This window comes from Sipha flava, unplaced genomic scaffold, assembly GCF_003268045.1.
Source record: "Sipha flava isolate LNK unplaced genomic scaffold, YSA_version1 293_pilon_pilon, whole genome shotgun sequence".
Classification (NCBI taxonomy): Eukaryota; Metazoa; Arthropoda; class Insecta; order Hemiptera; family Aphididae; genus Sipha; species Sipha flava.
The window spans coordinates 873067-891277 of NW_020272964.1; the positions used below are offsets into that span (position 1 = coordinate 873067).

The 18211-nt window shown below is 28.6% G+C and overlaps 1 protein-coding gene across 5 annotated transcripts in view; it reads right to left on the reverse strand.

Annotated features, from left to right (window-relative positions):
- The window catches only part of LOC112685831 (neurobeachin), a 214300-nt gene that overhangs the window by 74446 nt on the left and 121643 nt on the right, over nucleotides 1-18211 (reverse strand). For 3 of the 5 annotated variants that reach the window (XM_025557852.1, XM_025557853.1, XM_025557856.1), the window contains exons 19-38: nucleotides 17674-17825; nucleotides 17444-17608; nucleotides 17197-17373; nucleotides 15590-17132; nucleotides 14174-14251; nucleotides 13898-14096; nucleotides 13681-13834; nucleotides 13305-13619; nucleotides 13150-13248; nucleotides 12906-13071; nucleotides 12604-12759; nucleotides 11662-11744; nucleotides 10671-10851; nucleotides 5680-5976; nucleotides 4846-4972; nucleotides 4655-4763; nucleotides 4371-4549; nucleotides 3520-3667; nucleotides 3303-3435; nucleotides 2969-3105 (exon numbers count right to left, since the gene is read on the reverse strand). In XM_025557852.1, the coding sequence (XP_025413637.1) occupies nucleotides 2969-3105; nucleotides 3303-3435; nucleotides 3520-3667; nucleotides 4371-4549; nucleotides 4655-4763; nucleotides 4846-4972; nucleotides 5680-5976; nucleotides 10671-10851; nucleotides 11662-11744; nucleotides 12604-12759; nucleotides 12906-13071; nucleotides 13150-13248; nucleotides 13305-13619; nucleotides 13681-13834; nucleotides 13898-14096; nucleotides 14174-14251; nucleotides 15590-17132; nucleotides 17197-17373; nucleotides 17444-17608; nucleotides 17674-17825 (4598 nt within the window). Of the gene's footprint in view, nucleotides 1-2968; nucleotides 3106-3302; nucleotides 3436-3519; nucleotides 3668-4370; nucleotides 4550-4654; nucleotides 4764-4845; nucleotides 4973-5679; nucleotides 5977-10670; nucleotides 10852-11661; nucleotides 11748-12603; nucleotides 12760-12905; nucleotides 13072-13149; nucleotides 13249-13304; nucleotides 13620-13680; nucleotides 13835-13897; nucleotides 14097-14173; nucleotides 14252-15589; nucleotides 17133-17196; nucleotides 17374-17443; nucleotides 17609-17673; nucleotides 17826-18211 lie in introns of all 5 variants that reach the window. The other 2 variants (XM_025557855.1, XM_025557854.1) reach the window with 2 other exon arrangements.

Genomic DNA, 18211 nt, shown 5'->3' on the forward strand with positions numbered 1-18211 from the left:
CTGGCCCACATAAACTAATTATATACACCACGTGCTTGTTTTTATTTTTAATTTTCATATAAATAATATGTTTATATAGACACATTATCAAAGACCTAAATATCTACCACATAATAAGCAGTGTTGAGACTTATCTAGATAAGTTATCTAGATAGATTTTATCTTTTATCTTATCTAGATAAATAACGCTAAGTTATCTAATTACTTATCTAAGATAAAATTTTTATTTATCTAGATAATTGTCTGTATTCTTGCCAAGATTAGAGTTATTTTTATTCTTGTACGGAGACGAATCCAACAAATCAGAGATCAACAAAATCGGTCCAGCCGTTCTTGATTTATAACTTCTGTAAATAACCTGACTTTCTTTCATACATATAGATTTTGTATTCATAATCATAATTCGTGTATTATTAATAAGTAATTATTATTTCTTGGTATGACATTTTGTTTGAATTTTTATGTCGGGTAAATATTTTTGGTATTTTTAAACTTAATTTCTTATTTTTTCACGGAAGTTCTAAATATAATAGGTATTTGATTTTAATATAAACATGTCACTCATACGCTGAATAGTCATTACTTCTCTCTTGGAACCCGTAAAGTCGTAACTACTTATAGAATGATGAAAATCATCAAATTAATATTATATGGAAAACAATATTATTAACTTAAAATAATTTTTTATGTATTCTGTATTCATCCTGATACGTACAGAGCAATTTTCATTTTTTTTTTTTTGTGTAACATTTTAATGACTAACTACCATTAAATATTGTACATTATATATTAATACTGCTTAATAGTACACTACCTACATTACTACAATAAACATTAAACACCTAGGTACCTATTGATAATAATGTATAATAAATTATAATAATGATTATAATTGAGTTTTCATAGATATTATTAGACTTTGAAATATTGACCAAAAAATAACATTTTTTGAAATATCTTTTTTTTTATCTAGATAAAAATGAAATTATTTTTTCTTTATCTAGATGAATTTGGACATATTATCTTTCATCTTTATCTAGATAAATTTTGCATTATCTATTACCAACATTGATAATTAGAACTCGTTTACACATTCGTTTCTTCATACATGTAGTTTCGTATTTTATTTGATCACATATTATTAGAGTTGGACGATGAGTTCAAAATTTAAGTAATCAAAAAATGCTGAGTACCTACTTGATAAAAAATCGTGGTTATCAATTTACACAAAATTTCCTTAGCATGATAATAAAATATCAAAGCAAAAACAATCTATTGTTATTAATTAAAAACTATTAACCTTCCTGATTAATGTGCGAACAAAGGCAAATTAAAAATAAAAAAAAAAACCTTCCTGATATTTTCTATTGGAAGTATTTGGATCCCTGCTATTTATAGTTAATATTTATTTTTCAATAAAGTAGTAAAATAAAGTCAAGTACATGATTTAAGTCGAGTAAAATCGAATACTCGTATTTACGAGTACAAACATTTTATAAAGTCAAGTCCAACTTGTAATGGCCAACGAAAAATATACAACGCGCGGAAGTCTACTATATTCTTTAATAAGCAAATTGATAACAATATTAACAAAAACAATTAAGAAATAACGAGATTTGAATAATTGAAAGGATAATGAGTAATACTGATGATATGGATTGACTCAAAAAAAGAGTAAAATGAACAATCATAATATGCTTTCAATGCTTGTCCGTCACTTTAAGTACCCCATATCGACAAGCCTAATGAACGATGGGTCTCGGTGACCTATTTGTCCAATAAGTTTTAAAACTTGACTCGATATAGCTTATTCATTATTATTATCTGAACTGTAACAATACTCACTGAAATTGAAAATAAATAATTCGACATACGAGTACATGGCACTGATTTATTCGATTTCTAAGACATAAATTTAAATGGAAAAATAGTAAACATATGTATAGCTACTATAAATTTGTATTTCTACAGAGTCCCAGGGCCATTTAAGTTTCGCAAGAATACAATACATATATATTAAATCGACGGAAGATGTTTATAAAAATGAGTTTAAATGGTTTGAATTATTGTTTGATAATCATATATACATGTTATACCAAATCATTATTTTTTGTTAATACTTATAGTTAAAAATATAATATAATTTGTAAGATATCTTATAATAATGTTTTGAACATTCTATATTATATTATTCAAGTTATAATACTTCAAATACTATGTATTGATAAATTTATAAATACAAGGGAGTATTTAGGTAGAGGCTATAAGTCCTGTTGCCCAAAGCGATAAATTATTGAAAATTTAAAGGAGCGGCAAATTTAAAAAGTTCAGAGGGATGATAATTATTTATTTCGTAAGTGACAAACTAGACTATAGACTAGTGCTTCCTAACCTTTTATGAACCTTTTATGACCCTGAAATTTAAAATTAAACTAGTGGTGACCACAGAAAAATAAAAATAAAAAATAGTAATCCAAGTAATTGAAATCATAATTTCACACCAATATCATTATTCAATTTTTCCTTAGCATTTTAAAATTAAACTCATTTAACAATTTAAAAATACCACTTAAAAGAGCCAACTTGGTTATCCACACTTCATTAAATTTGCAGCCAACGAGTAGTTTTTTCTATTAGAAAAAATAAATATTTCAATGTGCAGACATGACACCCAAGCCAAAATGTTCTCTCCAATAATTCAATTCAACTCCCAAGTATAGTTGGTCCACTATTAGAACATATTTCAATGCAGTCAGTCCAAATTAGGCCAATTTATCAAAATTATCAAATTTTTTAAAAATATCTAAGCCAGTTGTGGTTATATTTCATGTTATTTTTTATTCCTTAAGTCACTATTTCAGCATATCTAAAAAGTAAGTACATCTCCGAGAGTTATTGTTTTTTGAATGTGAACGATATATAGATGAAAAAACCAGTTAACGTTTAAAATTAAAATATAAACACTAACCTCTGGATCTAGTTTTTTGAATTCTGGATCATCTTCGTCGACTTCAAAGTACAACTCTGCAGACGTTATAGATACTATACCAGGTGCAACAACTCCAGCGGATATCAAAGACGCTTTTGTGCTAATATTTACCGGACCTGTACAACAACACACATTTTCTTAATTAATTTTAATGTGATAGAATTAAAAAAAAAATTTACACAAGTAGTGAAAATGTAAACGAATAAACGAGTATAGACAATTTATACCCATGTTAATACATCTTTTTACACGATAATATTATTTAAATTTCATTGTTGTGAAGTTTCGCGGTCAACCTATTCTTATTATTTACCAACGAGGTCGGCGTCCAGCTCTCTGTCATCAGTCATCAATTCCGAATCATCGAGTAGATCTGAAGACTGACTACCCGGACCGCTTTGTGTGCTCATGGCCACAAGCTGAGCGTGGAAAACTTCTTCTCTCGCCTGGGACAACATAAAAACATGGCGAAGTTTTACAAGTTAATACAGAGAAAGAAATAAAATAAATTTAAACCAAAAAAATTCTACCTGTAAAATAGCGTCTTGCGGTGCACCGTGTTCCAATGCAGCTTTTAATGTGGCTTCCGGGTGGGTCGTTCCTCGCGGGTTAGGCACAAACCTTTTACGACGCCTTGCGTCGTCTTCCCAAACGTCCAACTTCCAAAACTGAGACATTCTAAGACGGGAAAGGAGGTGAACATTAAAGTAGAATAATGCAATACTAATTTCCCAGTGCTTTCCATCACCGCACATACATAATCCAATACCGTACAAAATGAACAACCCAGTACCGTACATAAAAATATTAAGATTATAAAAAAATATATAGAAATGTATGAAACGGTTTTTCGTTGTCTGTGGTAATTATTCAGCTGTAAAATTTTTCACACACACCGCTAAAAAATATCATCCAATCTTTTATTTATTCTAGAACAACGAAATTTGTATTCGTCCAAATTCATTGAAATGTTTTCGCGATTGCGTGTTATAAGCTTTAACTTAAAATAGTACGTGCGATTACTCGAGGACAGAAAATCGAAACGTAACTAAATACGAAATTATACACATGTATAGGGCATACAATAGTTTACCGATAAAGCATATCAATAAAGACGCCTCGACGAGTAAATACACCTGTAATTTTCAACAAACCTTATAAGGATTTATCTATTTATCAATAGTTAACGATAAATGAGAAAAATATACGCCTAAAATACGCGTCCTCGATACACGTGTATATCCAGAAATGTGCTTGCAGAAATGAATTATCAAGTATTTTAAAATGAGTTGTATGTGATATTGTCCCAAGCGTTTTTCGCGCGTCTCTGCAGTAATGGGCCGAACATTCATCAGGATTGCTTTGTGAAAATTATGCTAACCTTATAGGAATGTTCTCGTGAAGATAACCCCAAGCTCCATGTTTGTTCGACAGTATATTACAGATTTTGTCCAAAATACGACTGGCCACTACGCTGTCACGTCGTCTAGCAGCCGTTATCAAATGATCGCACATTTTCTCTTCTTCACGGCGTTCCAGCGTTGTCTGTGCACATTGAGCCTGGAAATATACGAGGAAAATGATTTCAAAATAAAATTAAAAAAATAAATAAATCAATAAAAAACATTCACTGAACAATTGTCCAGTTCAAGTATACAATCGTACTTCGAAATCGGCGTGTTTCAATACGTCATCAGCACGCATCCTGTTCAATATGAATTCAGCTTCGTTGGCCACGCGAACGATATGATCTTTCATGGCGTGCGACAACAATCTGATGAGACACCATGTACAATTTTACTAACGAATTTCACAAAACCACTTAATCCCACATATTACAAAATAAATCGTCTTACCGTCCTTCATTGATAAGTTCAATAAAAGCAAGACCAGCGTGCTTTTGCAATGAATTTTGCCATTCTTGAGAACACAACAACATCACCAGTTCAACTACTGACTGACTGTTTTTAAATGTTGTCAATCCTAAAATTCAAAATAATTAATTTGAGAAATCCACTTTCTGTTCACTTAATTATCAGAGAAAATTTAAAACTGTATAATAATTAAAAAATAAACAATTTAATTGTTAACATATTGAATTACATGTAGAGATTAAAAATATTGACTAAAACAATATTTTATTTTGATTTATTATTGAAAATAAATTAAATGAGGGTACGCTGTTGGGGTGAATTTACATTTTTTTTTTTTTTTTTTATTCATTATATCTCAGTTGAAATCATTTCATTGTGAATATCAATGGAAATTCTAGAACTAAGATATTTTATGTGTGTATGTCACGGGCTTGTCTAAAATTATTATTATTATTATTATTTTTTTTTTTTTTTGAAGAGGGGTTCAATATTTTTACTACCAAGTACTTCAAAAGTATTTATTCCACAAATTAATAACTTTAGTAACAATTAATTTTATAGTACTAGATGGATCGAAAATGTATTATATTAATATTTCTGCCTAATGTTTATAATATTAAACATAAATTGTAAAAAGAAAATATTGATAAATACTTTTTTTTTAAATTCGATAAAATTTGAGGGAGGGATCGAACACCCCCTCCTTAGACACGCCCTGGAATGTGTATTACATTTAATATAGATTTTAGCTCTATGTGAACAACCATTTATAGTGTATAATGTTTGTAAACCATTAAAATGATTTAATGTATTTACCTTTGCCTTCCATTAGTAACTCTTGACCATGAGAACCCACTAGGGTCTTTGATAAAAAAGGAGCAAAGTCAACCATTATTTCACGTAAAAGTGGACACACGGAACCCAGTGCTGCTTCCAACTTATGCGTCAGAGACGCCTCTCTATTAGGTATGTGCGTCTGATGTGGTAAATTAACATTTTTCAAACCACAATCTTCAATACTATGTCCAGGATTTTGCATGTTCACATTTTGTGTAATCGAAGCTGGGACGTTAACTACAGATATTTCACTAAGTGGTTTGTCTCCACGTACATCTGTGGAAATTTAGAACATTTAAATGTTTTAATGTGATATTATATATATATATATATTATTTCAATGTTTAGTATTGAAACTTGATTATTTTGAATTTATAATATAAGAGGTAAATTTATTTAAAAATTAAATTAAATGTAAACAGCATTGATTTAATAAGATTTTCATAATTTAAAACAAGATTGAGTGATTGTAATCTTTATAATGTATGATAAATTTTGTGTTAAGATATTAGATAATATTAAAATATTTAGGTAATGATAGAAATTATTGATAATTTAATTATTTGGATACAATTTTTAGAACAAATTTACTACACTAAAATTGTTTACAAAAAAAAAAAAAAAAAAAAAAAAAAAAAACAAAAAAATACTTAAATCAATGCTAAGAACCTACAACTCTAAATTAAATAACAATGTGCTTGACAAAAGAAATAATATCATAATATATGATACAATCAATACATTAAATTAAGATTATTATTAAAAATTAATTAAGCTTTGGTTTTATAAAAGATGGTTTTAATATAAATAACTCTGGTTAATACCCCAGAGGAAACACTTCACAGTGTTACAGGTATGGTGAACCAGGGGCCCTGAGCTCCACACTGACTTTAATTAGTTTGGTGTGGTCTGGCTCTCCGGACTGGGAGTTGAGCGGATGGCTAACAACCCGCCTCGTACAAAAACCAATGTTAAGAAACTAATACAATTCTTGCCTAGGACTCAGATTTTAGATATAACTCGAAAACGGCCCGGATTACAGGAATATAGGATTAGAACTCGGAAAATCAGATCACTTTATAAACCAGGTGCACTTAAGTCTATAAGTGACACGGTGAAGAAATACAAGAAAGTTCAAATAGTGGCTCTGCAGGATGTCAGATGGCCTGGGGAAGGAAATGTGAAAGCAAATGGAATGTACAGTATGTATAGTAGCTAATGAAATAACATTATTGTATAGCGGAACATCCAATGGAAAACATGAGAATAGAGTAGGTTTTTCAGTAAATTACCAACTTTTACATTCTATAAAGAAATTCACTCCACTAAATGATCGAATCTGTTATATTCATATAGCCGGTAAATAATATGACATTATATTGATATGTGTATACTCGCTTACAAAAGCGGGTAAAGATTTGAAAGATAAATTCTATGATGAATTAGAAAGAGTGTATAATGGCCTATCTAAACACTGTAGAAAAATCATATTAGGAGACTAACTCTCAAGTAGGTAGAGATACGATATATTAAACTATAATAGGCAATAGGAGATTGTACATGATATGAGTAATGGAAACGGTATCAGATTAGTGGAATTCGCAATATTTAATGGCCTTATTGTAGTAGCAATTAGCAGTAGTTTCTTTCCAGGAATAATTTAAATAAATTCACGTAGACTGCATCCAACGGAATATACCAAAGTCAAATAGACCACGTCTTGGTTGATAAAGTACATAGATTATGTGTAAAGGATGTAAGACCAAAAAGGGGAACTGTTGGTGACTTAGACTATTTCCTAGTGCTAGTTAAGGTAAAAATAATATTATCAAACCAGTGGAAAGCGAAAAATAAAAAAACAAACAATCATAGGTTCAATGTGGATATACTAGAAGATGAAAGTATACTCCAATGATTCCAGTTGAGAATAAAGGATACACTGGATCTCCATGCGGCTAGAGTAGAAGAGAAACCGGAAATACAAACTATGTAGGGAATAATACCCTATGTTTCCTTCTAAGAAAAATACAGTGTATATTAAAGCGAATGATTGGAGATTACCAGTGTGGCTTTAGGAATGTGAAGTCAACGATAGTTCACATATTCACTTTACAGCAAATCATAAGTAAACATAATGAATATAATAAGGATATCCAGCTAGTGTTTGTGGACTTTAATTAAGCGTATGATAGTATAATTAGGAGTAAGTTATGGAAAAACTTGATAAATTTAGGTTTCCCAACTAAGTAAATTTAATAAAATTATGAACAGCAACACAAAATGTATGGTTCGGGTAAAAGGGGAGCTATTAGATCCTTTTGAAGTAAGTAAAGGACTAAGACAGGGTGATGCATTATCACTAGTGCTATTTAATTTAGCGTTAGAAAGTGTGATAAGGAGAATGCCACAGAGACAGACAATGGAAGTAAATGAAAATATAAGCGCGTCTAAACACAGGAATGCACATTGTGCGTTCTGCGCATGCGCGTAATTTATTCACTACTATCATAATGTCAGGCTATTGTTATCAATCTATCTTATCAATCACTATAATAGTATGAGTTATCAATCAAACTGTTCAAAATTTAATTACGTCTTATAGATAAATGGACCTACACGCAAGGAAAAACAAGGAACTATATATACATCTCTAAAAGTTTTTCAATCAATGTGTGATGAAAACAATTTTAATAATGTTTTAAAAGAATTTAACCATGAGCTAATGAATGATTCAGATACTAGAGACTTTGGTATATATTTTGATCACATGTATGGAAATAGAGTTGGTTTGTGGGCATACTGTTATCGGAAAGGTCTTGGTGTAAATTGTAATATGCATCTATAATCTATGCACAAAACAATAAAATATCACTATTTAAGTGGTTGCAAAGTTGGGCGGTTAGATAAAAGTATAACAGCTATTAGAAGATATACCCGTAATAAAAAAGTTGAAAGAATTATAAAATTAACTAAGGGAAAAATAAGTAAAAGGATACAAGAAATAAAAAAAAGACACAATAAGAGTATATTACTTGATCTTACAATCAATCAGGATAGTGTTAATGACTGGATTGTTGAAAGTGAATATACACCAAGACAGCTTTATAAAATAAAAAAAAATAATGATGATGTATGTTGTCCAATGATATGTTCTATTTGTAAGTTGTGTATTCACAAATTTCAATGTTCTTGTCCTGATTACTAAATCAAGTCAATGATATGTAAGTACATTGATTATGTTGCTCTGAAAACAATGTCAACAGAAAATTCTTAAGATATTACTATTAAGTCAGCAGCAGATACAGAAAATACCAATTTTGATGCACATTCGAACAAAGATAATGAAATACAAGTTCATATTAAGACATTGGAAAATAAAAAAACAATAAATATGCAAGAACAATTTAAAGAAAAGGTCATTAACCTAGCCAATAGGTATTAAAACAATTAAACTCTATAGAAGCATTCATTGATGCAACATCAAATAATGACGAGACACTGGAAGATTTTTGTAAGACAGTATATGAACCACCAAATAAAAAATTTAAAATACAAGACACATTCTTCAGTACAAAAAAAAAAAAAAAAACCAGGAAAAACTCAATGAATTATCAAAACCAACTAGAGTAGAAACTGAACATTCTTATTTTAAGAAATAAAATTAATTGATGTGTTTTGATTAAAAATGTAAAAACTTAAATATTATTATTATACTTTACACATTTAACATGTTTATTAACCACTTTATTTAACATTTTATTATTTTTATTACATTAATTTATTAAACTAAACATTATTCTTTAACAACCAAAATAAAACTACAATATATTATTTAGATAAGACGTAATTAAATTTTTAATAGTTTGATTCAAAACTCATATTATTATTGTATTATAGTGATTTGATATAATATATTGATAACAACCTAACATTATGATAGTGGTGAATAAATTACGCGCATGCGCAGAATGCATAAGGTGCATTCCTGTGTTTGGACGTTCCTGAAAATACTACTCTACTACTAGCCTATGCTGACAATATAATAACTTTGGGCGATAAGAAGCAGGATATCATAAACAGTATGTCAAACTTAATGGAAATATGCAAACATACGGGGCTGTCGATAAATCAGGAAAAAAACCAAATATATGTTCATGACTAGGAAAGTACGAGATACTGAAGATGAATCAGATTTGGAAGTTAATGGGATATTCTTACAACAATTACAAGATTTTAAATACCTTGGTGTCAACTTAAATAATATAAACTGTATGCATAATGAAATTAAACTCCGTCTAAAAGATGGAAATGGATGTTATTTTGCTATAGCACATCTGTTTAAGTCAAAATTATTGTACAGAAAAACTGAGCAACTATACACTATGTATCTCAGACCAGCTGTGTCATATGCATGTTGTACCTGAGCTGCAACAGCAGGAGATAAAAATAGGCTAAATATCTTTGAAAGAAAGGTGTTAAGGAAAATATATAGTCCCGTCTTTAACCCTGGTACTCAAGTATGGGAGAGAAGATCAAATGAACAGGTACACCAATTAAATGGTAAAGGAAGTATAGTACAATTTGTTAAAGGTGCAAGACTAGAATGGATAGGTCATGTCTGGAGAGCCGACAATAGTACTATTGAATAGTAATAGTACTGTCAAGACGGTACTTGTGAACAATTTGAACAGAAAAAGACTGCGTGATATACCGAAGTGACAGTGGTTAGATATAGTTAAAAGAGACCTGCAGGAGATGAGACCAGACTGGTATGGGGATATAAATCATGCATATAATAGAGAGGAGTGGAAGAATTTAGTATTGGCAGCATAGGGCCTAAATGGTATGTATATAATGCTAAAAAATAAAAATAAAGTTTTTGTTAATGGTATTACTATATTAATATGTAATATTTATAATAATAATTATTAAATGGTAAATATAAATATGTAAAAAGTTAGTCTATTAACCTCTATGGATTCTCCCATCTTCCTCATTATTGGATTGTGAGTCGTCATTGAGATTTACATCAGTCCAAGCTTCATCATTATGTGTAGAAGTTATAGTACTTGCTTTAACGTCAGTATCATTACTTTCAACATCACTACATGCTGCTGAACTAGTGGATGCTAATTCTTCAGAACATATACTCTAAACAAGCATTAAAATTATTATTATAAATATAGTAAAAATTAGTTATTTTCTAAAAAGAAACTGTTTTACAAATTATAGAAATTAAACATTAAGCATAAGTGCACTAAATAAACTAAAATATACATAGTGTTTATAAATAGTGATATAATAAATATTTAATACATCATTTTTCAATAGTAGCAGGTGTGCATTTTAAAACCTAACTTTCGTGTTGAAAAACAATGTGTTATTTGGTTGGCGTTCAAAGCCAGTACCTTTTTTGGAGCCTTAATATTTTTGTTACTTAGAACTCTACGGCGATAGCATAAGTTATAATTGTTGAACGATGTTACTGATGGTACTCTGAGCAGTTGCTATATAAATTAACATAAAACAACACAATAGAACAATATTCCACATTTTTGATGAATATAATATAAAGACACATAAAAAAAAAACCATTATAACAAAAAATAAAAAACAAATAAGCATATGTGTTTTTTAAATATTAAACTAAAATGTGGAATTTCCAGAAAACATTACAAATTTAATTAAATATTCTTATAAGTGTTAACACAAATAAAAAAAATTATATTAAGATTTTATGAAAACCAAAACAATCATAGAATTTAAAAATTAAATGACAATCACATTTGATTTATTACTTAACATTACTTTCTATAACACATGTATTAAATATATTTAAATTTATAATATTGATATATATTAAATAAATAAGTGTTCACAGGATGAGTACTAAGGTAGAGCACTAGAAACACCATTGTTAACTGAAATAAATGAAAAATAAAAATAAATGTACCAATTTACCTTGTTGCATGGGGTACTTGTCACTTGTGAAGTGTGGTTTAAATTTTCCATTGATGTCATCATGGTGTTATAGTCTTCCTCGTCTGCTGAAACAAATTTTAATGGTTTTCATAATACAACGTTTATATACACTCTTAATGTTATTGACATGCCATCTATTTCTAATGCCAATTAAACAAACTAAATGAACTGAACTTTTTAATTAATTGGAAATTTTGAAAATTAAACACGCATACTACCCTACTGATAAAACGTAAATTGTTTCCATGCATTTTAAACACAACTCTAGTAGTATTATAAAAAATGCAACATAATAATTGTTTTACATATTGCATAGAATGAAAACAATTAAAAATTATTGATTGATCTCTTAGCATCCATAACTAAAGTATTCAAATTATTTTATACAATTTGAGCACACTAAGTTGTTAACTATATATAATTCTACACGAGAAATGCATCAAAAGTCAACTTAAGTAGGAATACATTTTATATGTATATCAAACAAAAGAGTAATTTTGCTTAAAATAATATGACTGTTTGATATATACATAAATTATTTTAATAATTTTAATAAAATATAATATTGTATTTAGCACTTTTCAGTTTAATGTTAATAGTATAAATACTCATTATAATGTTTTGACTATACTTTTGCTTTATAATAAAAACTGTTTTTTTTAAATATTTAGTTTAGAAAACAATATCAAATAAATAATAAATGTTGAGTATTAATAGAGACTAATTTGCATGGTAGTGAGGCAATTAAATTAATGAATGAAGGATAAATACTAGCTACATTAAAAATAAATAAAATTGAGCATGGTTCTTTTTTCTTTTTTTTTTTTCTTTTTTAATTTACAAGCATAACACAGTGCTATCTAAGACCAAATCAAAAATTGGACAAGGAAAAAAAAAACATTCGGTAGAACATAATCTGACCTTGTTGTCCTAACGAGGGCGCAGCGTAATGTGACATAATGTTGCGGTGGCCGAAGTTACGGGGCATTTGTGGATCTATCGAATGAGATGGAGGTAGGAATTGGGGATAGACATGATGGGACCATTGAGGAAACAACGGTCTTGTACCATGACAATCTGGGCACAATAAGAATTCAATTAAAATTCAAGTTCAAAACAATGGGACACAAAATTTAAGTGCCACTAAACTATTATAAATGGTGTGTGAAAGGTAACAAAGTAAAATAAATATTATATAAATGGTTATTTATGAAATATATTACTTGGGGGACTCTCCGATCGTGCTTGGTTATTATTTGCAGTAGTATTTCCATGTATTTGTAATGATGTTGTTGGTGGTTCTAGTATGTCTCTATATTTGGATACCATTAGCACAGATACAAAATAAACAATAGCCAATGATAGAAATTGTGCTTGTTTGGTTTCCTCCTGAAGAAAAAAAATATATATATATATATTTACACATGTTTCAATGAATTTAATTTTATTAACATTTTTAATAATTACCACATCTCTATAAATAACTGCACGTAAACGATTGATATCCATTTCTTGTAATAGTTTTTCTGGATCACGTATTGGATTTGTAGAGCCATCAATTAAACTCTAGATAATTAATACCTTGAAATGTAATTGAGTCATAAAAAAATAAAAATATTTACCTTAGGTGATGATTGACCAGCACGAATAAGTGATTGTAAATGTAACTGTTTTGGATTATTTGGTTGTGATGGTAACACCAACAGACGACTGCGTTCTTTACATTCTAAGCAATTACGCACAGCATTTGTGCAAACTAATCGTAAGCATTGTCGTAGTATTCCACCACTAGACATATTCTTTTCTGTTTCTAACTCAGAAAAGTTCAGTGAACTAGCAAACACTAACACATCAGCCATATTGACTAATCGTTGAAGTAGAGATGCTGCAACTTCAACAGTCATACCTTGAGTAGGTTCCATAATATCTAATTCGCTCTGAAATATTATATAATTATTTTGTGTACAATGTAATGTAGTATGGAAATGTAAAGCTTACATTAGGCGATGTAGCAGATGCAAGTAATGGTAATAGTCCACCGCAAGCTATAATTAAGTTATCTGATAATTGTGATATTAAATGTACAGTATTAACCACAAATATTGCATTTTCAGATCCATTAACAAAATCCAAAACTGATTTTGTCGAATGCCTTCAATCAAAATACCATAAAATTATTATTCATGTAAAATTTTTAAAAAATAAAGTAATGTACCCTCTCCAAACTTGAATGTTTGATTCAAGTGAATAGAGGACATCTGATAGTAAACGTTGATGAATGTAAGACCATTTGAATTCAGGTATTCTAAAGGGCGGTCTTGATGGGCCAGGATTGAACATAGGTCTCGTTTCTGCATTGGAAGGAATTGGTTTTTTATCAGTCTTCTCATTATTTTTTTCTTCGACACTATTCACTAAAAAAAATTAGAAAATTTGATTAATAGCTAGGATTAAAATTATAAAAATAAATTCATATTAAATAAGTTAATACCTGATGTTTCTGAGCTCTTGGTTTCTATATTACTATCTGTAACACTATCAGTTGATGCAACAGATTTAATCGCTTTTCCTAAAATTTTAAAATAAACAATTATTAAAGGTAATTCAAAATTTAAAAATCCAAAATAAAAAAAATTAGAAAAAGAAGTACATAACACCACATGCAATTTTCTTATGAGATTTTAAATAGCTCAAATTACTAGTAATAGATAATATATAATTATATATATATATATATATATATATATATATATATATATATATATATTTTACGGTCCAAGTAGATAAAAGGTTATTGTTATCACTGAACAGATAAAGTTTATAATGTCCTAATTATTCAAACCATGTAGATAATTATTCATATGAATCAGACATTGCATTTAACGACCAGTACCGAAAGTACCAAGTAAACAAAATACATATATTATTGACATATATCATTTTATTTAATATGTTTTTAATAGATTTGATTAGTAAAAAAAATAGAGAATATTTTATTTATATTAATTTTTAATGAATATTAAAGCTATTTATTTTTACAAGTATTACCAATATGACATTTAGAGTTGCATACAATTCCAGCAGCTTTACATTAGCATCTCCTTATTTCAGATTTTTTTTATATTAAATATAATATAAATACATAACATTTAAGTTTACTTAAATATGTACTGTTAGGTTTTTTAGCATCTAAAATATTATTTAAACGATTAACAAATGTATTTTGCATTTGGAAAATAATACGTACAAGTACAACACAATTATAACACAGTATACGTAAACAATAGTATGTGTACTGTCGGTTATGATATGAGTAAATGGCTGTATAAAATCCCAAGATAATAATAATTGCGATATGAATTGTTCATTATTGATGGACAAAAAATAGCCATACATTGTATGCTGAAAATGCCCAAAAATTCATGATTATCTACCAATACTATTACTTATTACTAGTGATAAATGTATTGTAACCCATAGGACATAGTGCAAAATATACATTTTAAAGATAACACTACAAAATTACTAAAATATTCACATTGCCTACACATGTTTTAGCATCGTATATAATAACTAGGTATTGTATTAAAATTACTAGTCTATATTGGAATTCAATATGTATTATTTACTTTACCCAAATATTTTAGATATTATATACAATGTTTTTGGGTACTGTATTACAATGACTGATTTATCCACTTGGACCGTAATATATACATAGTAATATTAATAGATAAAAAAAGTTAAATCTTATAAACTGATAATTTACATTACTTTATTATGATAATTATAAATAAATATAATGATCATATTTCAGTATGAGTAAAGTAAACTTTATGTTGAGCAAAAATTGAATTATGTACTTCAAATTCTTTTTACACACTCATATTTATATTGTAAAACATACCTTCTTTAATATCTTTATTATGCTCCTTATGAGGCTGAAGAACAATATTTAAATCTTTTTTATACTCAACTTCAATCTCATTAGAGTTTTCAATCAATTTATTGTTTTCTTTATTCTCAACATTTTCTACTGCTACATCAATATGTTCCTTTATTTTATCAGTAATTTCATTTACTTTATCATTTTCTTCTATTAAATTAATATTTTCTTCTATTTTAGCAGTAGACTCATTAAGTTCATTATTAATATTTGTTTCTACTTTATCAATATAATCAACATTTGTTTTTAATTCTATGATTGTTTCTGACGCATGTATGGACGGAATTTTCACTTCATTGTTAGTTTCTAAGGACGGATTTAATTGAGACATAACTTCATCATTAACATTACTAGTAAGATCAGAAGACTTCAAATTTATTTTCTCTAACATTTTTTTTGGAGTATCGTTGAGTTCGTTAGGTGTTAAATACGCCTCTGAACAATCGCTGTCGACTGTGTCGCAGGTCTGAACCGTTATCACAGATATTGATTGTGCAACAGTTGTTTGATCACTATTTTCTATACCATCATCAATTTCAAATTGCAAACATTCAGAATTAACAATGGTTTCACTATCACTGCTATTACTAATACTGTCTTGATTAACAATATTTTCATTTTTTTTTTCTTTTGTGACATCATTGATGTTAGAATCAGTTATTAATGGCACTGTGACATCATTTACTTTTTCTGTAACATTGACTTTAAGGTCTTCACTCAAAAAAGTATTTAAATTATTCTGTATTTCAATATCTTTTGTATCTATATCATCACTATTAGGTAACACATGATTTTTGATAGTTTCAGTGAAATGATGTATAATATTTTCATCATTTACAAAAGGTAATTCACCGTTAATTTGTAAATATTTTTCAGTTGCTGAATCATCTAGGTGAATACTTTTTTTTACAGCATCATCCAATATCTTAATTTCTTCAGATAAGTTTAAATTTATTATATGCTCATTTTTAACAGATATTGTTGTAGATAAGTCATCATTTTTTATTTCTTTGATTTGGTCTATAACATAATTTTCATTTTTATTGGGTGAATCTATTACACTTATATTATTTTCCTTAGTTTCTTCCAAGTCATTATTAACTACAATTTTATTAGTTAATTCTATGTCTTTAATTTTGATCTCTTCAGATGAATATGAATCGTGATTTGGTTTTTCTATCAAATTATTTTCAAGTTTGTTTTCAACCGATTTTAATACATCTTGATTTTTGTTTTTAATTTCTATTGAAGTACTACTGTCATTATTTATAGTTTCTCTTAATGTTTCTTGTTCATTATTCTGGGTTTTCGCAAGTTCATCTTCTTCTTCATTAACCGTAGGTGTCTCCTTTTTTACATTTTCATTTTCATTAATCGGTTCTTGATTTTTGGTTTCACTATCTATGATTGTAATTGTATTGACTTTTGGTAAATCCACTTCACAGTTTTTTTCGTCATTTATTAGGCCTTGAATATCTTTTACAGGTGTGCTAATAACAGATTCCTGATAAAAATAAAAACATTTAAGATTAATTAAATTATCATGTTAAATTTATGTTTAAGCATACAGGTGTTTCGGTTGGAGAATGATTTATAGGAGGTGCTGGAGGTTGATTTTCCCAACCAGATATAGTACTTATTGGTCGCTGCTGACGTAGACGTGGATCTGTTATGTTGTCACTACGCTGACGTTCATAGTGTTCGTACATTAAGGCAAACTGAAGTTTGAATTCTTCAAATGAAACCTAATTACAGAAAAAATTATTCTAATTAATCTGGTATAAAAATATATTAAAAAAAAAAAAAAGTAATTACCTTTGAGTGAACAATTGCTAAAGTATCAACCCAGACTCGCCAACCACCATATTCATGTTTGATAGCATGATGGAGTAGCATAGTGAATAAATTATATACCATGTCAGATACTTTTTGCTCTTCACATGTTCTTGGATGGATATAAGCCATTGCAATGAGCCATTCCTGATAAAATTTATTATTGATTAAAAACAGTAGGATACATTTAAATTTGGAATTCGGTAACTTACTTGCCAAACAGACATTTGTAGTACGGTCCTTCTATTTTCACGATTATTGCTACAAAGTATTGTCATATCAGACAAAAATAATTTCTTTACTTCTAACAATTGTTCCGATGGCTTGGCTTGGCGAATAAGAGTAGCAACTACTTTAAGAATCACTGAAATAAACATAAGATAGTGTACAAGTTGTGTAATAAAAATAAAACGGTTTACTTAATTAACCTTTAGTGAGACGCCTGTGAAGTTGGCCCCCCCACTTTGTCCTATCGACTTCAAACCTTCATCAATATTTTTGAACTAATTTGGAACTATTTAAAACCAAGTTTTCATAATTTGGAACTTTACCCTTTTCTCAAAATAAGAGATTTTCGGTTGGGGGGCCAACTTCACGCAGCCCCCCCACTTTGTCCTATTGACTTCAAACCTTTACCAATATTTTGGAACTAATTTGGAACTATTTGGAACCAAGTTTTCAGAATTTGGAACTTTACATTTATTATTTTGATAGTATGAAAACTAGAAGTATTTTAAAAGTATTCGGAAT